Consider the following 7,452-nt stretch of genomic DNA (forward strand, 5'->3'; position numbering starts at 1 on the left):
GGGCGCCATCTTGAGTACAGAACTCGCAGAAATAAATCACCCCGTGACTAAACAGCACTGAAATGGCAACAAAAAAATAAAAAAACCCAAAGGGTCGCCGATTGTTAGAAAAGACGCACACATAAGTTTTAAAGGAATTCATACTCTCAGGCAACATTTCTTATGGGACTGTCGACATTTCTCATAAATACCGGCCCTTTGTGCTCGGCTCTCGGTTCTCAGCGCTGATTGGTCTAACCAGGCATCAGTCAGGCCTAAGCCACGCCCCTCGTCCCGTTCAGTCTTTAGCTGTAATGCTCCTCCGTGTTTAATACTGTGTTTAGTGTAGTGAGCCAAGCACGTATTTGCCGAGATCTCTTCTAAAGCAGCTGTTTTCCCCTTGTGTTTCGCAGAATCTTTTTAGGAGCCCAACATGCCTAAAAACAAGGTACGCGCGCGCACACACACACACACACACACACACACACACACCCCAGTCTTCTGCATCAGGGAGGCGTTGTTCGGAACTGAGTGTCATATTCGTGTGGTTTATTTATTCACTGCATTGCAAAGTCTAGATCTGCATACATTTAAAATATTTAACACTGAAATCCACGCCGCATATTTCTTATCTCGTGCACGTTTTGCGCAGAGTGTGCGATTGCGCGCTCAAGTTTTGTTTTGTGCTTTCCATCGCTAGATTAGTCAGCCATGCTGTGCATGAAGAAACTCGCACACAATCAACCACGAAACATCCACTCCTACGAAATATGACCTTTGCGATGTTAAAAACTTAACTGATTGAGAAAACACTCACATGGACAATAACGGGGTTATTATTTTATAGTCTTTGTTCTCGTGAGCATATGTCTGTAATGGCGCTCATGTGCCGACAGATGGCGCTGTCAGCTCCTCCTCTAACATCTCACATATAGGGGTTGGTTGTGATATTAATAAGGGATGGTTGAGCTGAACTGAACTCAACTGAGTTTACTTATACAGGCCACTAGGTTCCTTTATTGGTTTTATATGTGAAAGGTGAATCTATATATATATATATATATGTGTGTGTATGTATGTGTATGTTTTTTTTTTTTTTTTTTTTTATGTATGTATGTTTATTTGTTTATTTTTATTTGGGCTGTCAAATGATTAATCATGATTAATCACATCCAAAATAAAAGTTTTGTTTACATAATATATGTGTGCATACTGTGTATATTTATTATGTATATATAAATACACACACATGCATGTATATATTTGAGAAGAATATGTTATGTTTATATATTAAATATATTTATATATAATATAAAATATAAGAATATAAATATATAAATGTATATACATGTAAATATTTTCTAAATATATAATTTATGTGTGTGTATTTATATATACATAATAAATATACCCTGTACACATACATATATTATGTAAACAAAACTTTTATTTTGGATGTGATTAATCATTTGACAGCCCTAATATATATATATATACAAATCTGTTTTTATTTGTATTTTTTATTAACAGAAAACAGACAGGGATGCAAAGGATGAGGTAAAATATTTTCATATGTAAACTGCTTAAAATGTCACTGTGTTATTATGTTATTTGTATATTGAAATATTTGCCCTTTAGTTACAGTTGTGTGCATACTTATATTTTTATGTCATCTTTTCAGCCTCAGAGGAGATCTGCTCGTTTATCAGCAGTACGTATGTTGCCATTTTCAGATTGTTTCTATATGTGAGTGTGTGTGCATGTTAGAGTGTGTGTGTGTGCGTGTGAATGAGAGTGAGTGTGTGAGTGCACGTGAGAGTGAGTGCATGTGAGAGTGAGTGCACGTGAGAGTGAGTGCACGTGAGAGTGAGTGCACGTGAGAGTGAGTGCGCGTGAGTGCACGTGAGAGTGAGTGCACGTGAGAGTGAGTGCGCGTGAGTGCACTTGAGAGTGAGTGCATGTGAGAGTGAGTGCGCGTGAGAGCGAGACTGAGTGCGCATAAGTGCGTGTGAGAGTGAGTGCATGTGAGAGTGAGACAGAGTGCTTGTGAGAGTGAGTGCATGTGAGAGTGAGTGTGCGTGAGTGCACGTGAGAGTGAGTGTGCGTGAGTGCATGTGAGAGGGAGTGCACGTGAGAGCGAGACTGAGTGCGCATAAGTGCGTGTGAGAGTGAATGCATGTGAGAGTGAGTGCGCGTAAGTGCATGTGAGTGAGTGCACGTGAGTGTGCGTGAGTGCACGTGAGAGTGAGTGCGCGTTAGTGCACGTGAGAGTGAGTGTACGTGAGAGTGAGTGTGCGTGAGTGCATGTGAGAGTGAGTGCGCGTGAGTGAGTGTGAGAGTGAGTGTGCGTAGTGAGTGCGAGTGAGTGCGCGTGAGTGCGTGTGAGTGAGTGTGCGTGAGTGCATGTGAGAGTGAGTGTGCGTGAGTGCATGTGAGAGTGAGTGCGCGTGAGTGCATGTGAGAGTGACTGAGTGCACATGAGTGCGAGTGAGTGCGTGTGCATGTGAGAGTGTGAGTGTGCATGTGCGTGAGAGTGTGTGTGTGTGTGTGTGAGAGTGCGCGTGAGAGTGAGTGTGTGAGTGAGTGAGTGTGTGTGCACATGAGAGTGAGCGCGCGTGAGAGTGTGAATGTGCTTAAATGACTGCTTAAAAACGGTTGCCAAATATACTGGTTACAGAAATGATGTATATCTGAAATTCCCCACCAAATCTAAAATAAATATATAAAGCATTAATCAAAATATATTAGTCTTAATTTAAAATAAATCTTACTGTAGAAAATACAGTAAATACACTCAGTACTGGAATTTTGTATTTTAGTGCACTTAAGAAAAAACCTTTTCATTTAAAAATGTGTAATGGTCATAACAATTTGTTTCTTCTGGTTTTGTTTTATACCAGTTGAACAATGTCTTTAATATATACATATATCAAGTATATTCTACTTCTCAGCTGTTTTTCATTCATAGAGACCAGCTCCTGTGAAGGCCGGACCCAAACCAAAAAAGACAGCTAAGGTAAAATCTGACACCTAACAAACCAGCAATAAAACTTTTATATTAGAAAAATGTTAGTTAATTTTCTAGGCAAAGTGAGTTTGCAGCATGTTCACAGGCAAAATCACAGCAGGCATGTAGAAGCATACACAATATACAGTCTTTTTTTTTCTTTGCTAAAGCATTCACAGTACTGTTATTAAGAGTTTACACATGTGCAAATATTATTACACAAGGCTGCCAATGATTACTTCCTCTGTAGAAAGACAAAGCAGCCAGTGTCAAAAGAGAGGATAAAAAGACCAAGGTGAAGGCCAAGGAGAGCTCAGAGTCTGCAGCCAACGAGGAGAACCACTCTGAAAACTGAGAGGCCAAGACCAGTGCAGTGTGTTATAATCTCTTTTCACATTAGTCTTTCCATAGAAACACTGCAGAGTCATGTTATTTTTTTAATAAGCTCATTTTACTTTTCACTTTTTGTTGACTGCATGGAATAAAATAATTGGAATGCTTTTACACTAGGATATTCTTCATATCTTTTGACATGAAAAAAAAAAATATTCTTGATGATTTCTTTCTCTCAACCCATCCTCAGGTCACAAAGACTCAAAAAGAAACGAATGAAGCGAAGTCGGGGGAGCACTCTTGCCTCCCATCAACACTGTCGTCCTAGCTCATCACTCCTAGTGTTGTGTCATTGTCAACCTCCAAGGCATATTGTTAACAGAGAAATATTTTTATCAATGGTTTTATAAGTATCAGCATTGATTTTTTTTTTAGCACAAACTGAAGCTAAATGCTGAGCACCTTGTAGATTCACAGTGATTGTTTCTGTGAGAATGCCACACTAAAGGTATTTTTAAATGCCATTTATTGTTACTGATAACTTATTTGGTCTAGAAAAAAATCATACGTCATCAAGTTTTCTTAAAAAGTTGAGGGAAATCAACCTGATTTGAGAGAGCTGATATATTTCACTGTACCTTGCAACAACAACAACAAAAAAAACAAGCAAAAAAATAAAATTCTAAAAGTTAAAAATGGCAGCTTATTAAATGTTTTCATGCAAATTGTAATTTTTTTTTACCATGTGATTCTGACGTGTTGAAGTCTGCAGGTTATGATGTACACTCTCTGATGTTGCAGTGTCTGCTAATAAAGAAAATGGTGGAATTTTCCTCACTTTTGCCTCTCCCTTTTTTTATTAAAAAACTATACAGCAATAAATTTGACGAGAATCATTGAAGATTCATTGATCGCTCACACTGGACCTTCTAGTGTCACTAACCTTTACACAGAACATTCAAAGAGACAAACTTTGATGCTTGCATGTTTTTCACTTTTGAAACCAAGTAAAGAGAACTGTTAACTCAAATACATGATTTGATTGAGAAATGCCCACTAGGGGGAGTTGTATCATGTTGGGGAATAGACATGTAAGAGAAAGTTTTGTATACCATGCTTGAGTAAAAAGACACATCATCTGCGGTGCTGATTTACTTTGACTACACAACAAATGGTGATGATCATGACAGTACATCTTCCTCATTCATACTTTTGTCCTTATGAGCCTACAGTTCTGTTTGAAACATGGGCACAAATTATTGAAAACTACCTGTTGGCAATTCATGGAGAGGAGAAAGGCCTGCTACATTACTTCACTTCTTTCAAACAGAAGCAAAGAGGGCATGCATCTGCACGCACGACACATGATAGCAAAGGCATGATGAAAATAACAGAACACAATTGGGTCAAAAATCGATCCTTGTGGGACACCACGCACCAGCATAGCTGAGCTTGAGTAGCGTTCTCCAAACTTCACAGAGAAGCTTCTGTCTTTAAAACAAGATTTAAACCAGTTTAGAGTATTCATCTCATACAAACACTTCTGTAATTGAGCAATACAAATGTTATGGTTCACTGTGTCAAAAGCAGAACTAAGAGCTAAAATTTTACCAACTCTGTGGAATGAATGATAGTTTCTAAATCTAGAATGCAATACTTCAGATGTAATCCAATAAACTTTGACAAAGGCTGGAGCTGGAGACTGACAGACCCAAAGCGAATCCACTCCACAGGTGGAAAGCTGAGGATAAGCTGAGGGACTGGCAGAATGCAGTGGCAGAGGAAGGCAGACGGCTCAAGAGAGAGAGGCTGGGTGGGAATTCATGACGGACAGGTTTTTTGGGAAGGTGCATGTCACCCTCACACAGGTGAGGGTGCGATTCCCAATACAGGGAGTGCAGCGGACAGGGGAACGACCTCCGTGGTCGTGACAGGGGTGATAGATCTCCATGGTCGTGAAGGAACAGGCAGAGAGTTCAGAAGACGGGAGAAGAAGAGGCGTGTCCACATATACTGTAAATCCATAGTGCAGCCTCAGCTCACCCTCAGCGGCAGAACAGTGGCTTTCCTCCACACCCTCACACTCCACAGTGTAATCCTCTGTGGCGGGCTTCGTTGGCGGCTCACACAACTGGTCAGACGTCGAATTAGGCTCCGGTTCCGTAGCAATCCTCAGCTCTGTCGAGGTATTGACATTCAAGACCCAACAACAATTAACAGAAAGGGAGGCACTTAAATATACAAGTCAAACTAGACACACTTGAACAGAATGACACAATTAAACACAAACGGGAAACTAGGGCAGTTTCTCAATACCTTGGTAGTTCGGACATCACAAGTCCGACTCGGGAGTGTGAACTCCTGAGGACCGGAGGACGCAAGTTTGGTAATCCTGCAAATGGAACGGCAGCGTACTTGATAACGTCAGTCAGCTTACCTTGGCTTCTCCGGTTATCTTCACTGGATGAATACAATATGAAATATGGTATTATATAAAAAATGCTTCTTTTTTTTTTTTTTTTATCATATTAATAGCCACAAAAATGTAGTTCAGGGAACGTACATACATTTCAGTGAAACGAAATATTATATCAAACAGCATTGCCTCTTCGGTTTCATTTAAAATATTAATAGGCTCACAAAAATGTGGTTAATGCAATTAATGCATTACAATAAAACTAAATGATATCAAGCACCACTGCCTTGTCGTTTTCTTCAAAATATAAAACACAAACCATTTAATTTTCATTTAAAAATATAAAACATATTAATATGTGGTTTAGGTAATATGTGCACATATACTTTGATTATCTTCACTGTATAGCCTATAATAAAATTGTATATGACAAGCTCAAGCCTTTTTTATTAAATGTCATTTTTAATGAACAATATAGCAATTATAAAACAATAAATATAAAGTATAAGAGACCTGGGTAATAGGAAATAAAGACAAAACCAAACAATTCGGTCAAATGTATGCAACAAAGTCAGCGTTGGAACATATTACGATTAATAAATAAATAATTTATTAAACATAACATTGTGCTCAGCCGAAACGATATGACCTGGAAGAAATAATAGATTCATGAGACCAAAGATTGCCTGTTAGATTTACCCAAATGAACTTTACCTCATGTTTAAGCACTACAGAGACATCAGAGCAAGCGGTAAATGTCAAAAGGACTGATCGAGGTGAGGTTGCTCTCGGCGGATACATGAGCACTGAGCTCCCGTTGATTGTGTGGAGCTACGTCTCCAAAATCGGCTAAGCAAATTTTCAAATAGGCGCTATATTATTTATAAATAGACCGCAGATTTGAGTTTTAAACAACTTCATTCTCGCCAGAAATACTCTTAGAACTGCATTTCATGACACAATAACAGTAATATTTTGAAAATAAAGCGGGTTTTCTCCTCCGACATCAACGCTTGCTGGTTGTTGCGAAATGCATTCTGGGATACCTGGCTGCCTCAAGTTTGCACAAGTCACCTCTTGATGCATCCTTGATAAAAACGGATAGAACATATCCGGGGATTTGAACTGTACTTGGCTAAATGTGAACTTTGAATTGGAACAGTACTTAGCGATGACTGAACGCACAAGAACGCAAGTACAGACAAGAACACATATTGAGAAATGGCTTAGGTCACCTACTGAGTGATTAAAGTGGCAACAGTTTCCTGAAGAAAGAAGAAAAAAAAAAAACATATATATACACATATAGAGAGAGAGAGAGGGAGTGAGAGAGAGGTGAAAAATTGTTGGCCCCCTTCCTGATTTCTTACTTTTTTGCCTGTTTTTTCACACTTTAATGTTTCAGATCAAACTAATTTAAATATTAGTAAAAGATAACAAGTGAACACAACATGCAGTTTTTAATTGAAGGTTTTTATTATTAAGGGAAAATAAAATCCAAAACACAGCCCTGTGTGAAAAAGAGTTTGCCCCCTAAACCTAATAACTGGTTGGGCCACCCTTTGCAGCAACAACAGCAATCAAGCGTTTGCGATAACTTGCAATGAGTCTGTTACAGCGCTGTGGAGGAGTTTGTTGACTCATCTATGCAGAATTGTTATTCAGCCACATTGGAGGGTTTTCGAGCATGAACTGCCTTTTTAAGGTCATGCCACAG

General features: G+C 38.9%; 1 protein-coding gene across 1 annotated transcript; it reads left to right on the forward strand.

Annotated features, from left to right (window-relative positions):
- Positions 1-239: 239 nt before the first annotated feature.
- LOC109061390 (non-histone chromosomal protein HMG-14A-like) lies at positions 240-4,156 on the forward strand. Its single transcript, XM_042769747.1, has 6 exons — positions 240-427; positions 1,510-1,536; positions 1,661-1,690; positions 2,948-2,995; positions 3,237-3,359; positions 3,570-4,156. The coding sequence occupies exons 1-5, from the start codon at positions 413-415 to the stop codon at positions 3,339-3,341; spliced, it is 225 nt and encodes a 74-aa protein (XP_042625681.1). The 5' UTR covers positions 240-412; the 3' UTR covers positions 3,342-3,359; positions 3,570-4,156.
- The last annotated feature ends 3,296 nt before the right edge of the window (positions 4,157-7,452 follow it).

The sequence above is a fragment of the Cyprinus carpio genome, chromosome A14 (assembly GCF_018340385.1).
Source record: "Cyprinus carpio isolate SPL01 chromosome A14, ASM1834038v1, whole genome shotgun sequence".
Taxonomy (NCBI): Eukaryota; Metazoa; Chordata; class Actinopteri; order Cypriniformes; family Cyprinidae; genus Cyprinus; species Cyprinus carpio.

Bases quoted from the DNA above. Each gene is read 5' to 3' on its own strand.
- LOC109061390 (XM_042769747.1), top strand. The intron at 1,537-1,660 runs GTAAAATATTTT...TCATCTTTTCAG, and splicing joins ACAGGGATGCAAAGGATGAG to CCTCAGAGGAGATCTGCTCG. The intron at 2,996-3,236 runs GTAAAATCTGAC...CTTCCTCTGTAG, and splicing joins AACCAAAAAAGACAGCTAAG to AAAGACAAAGCAGCCAGTGT.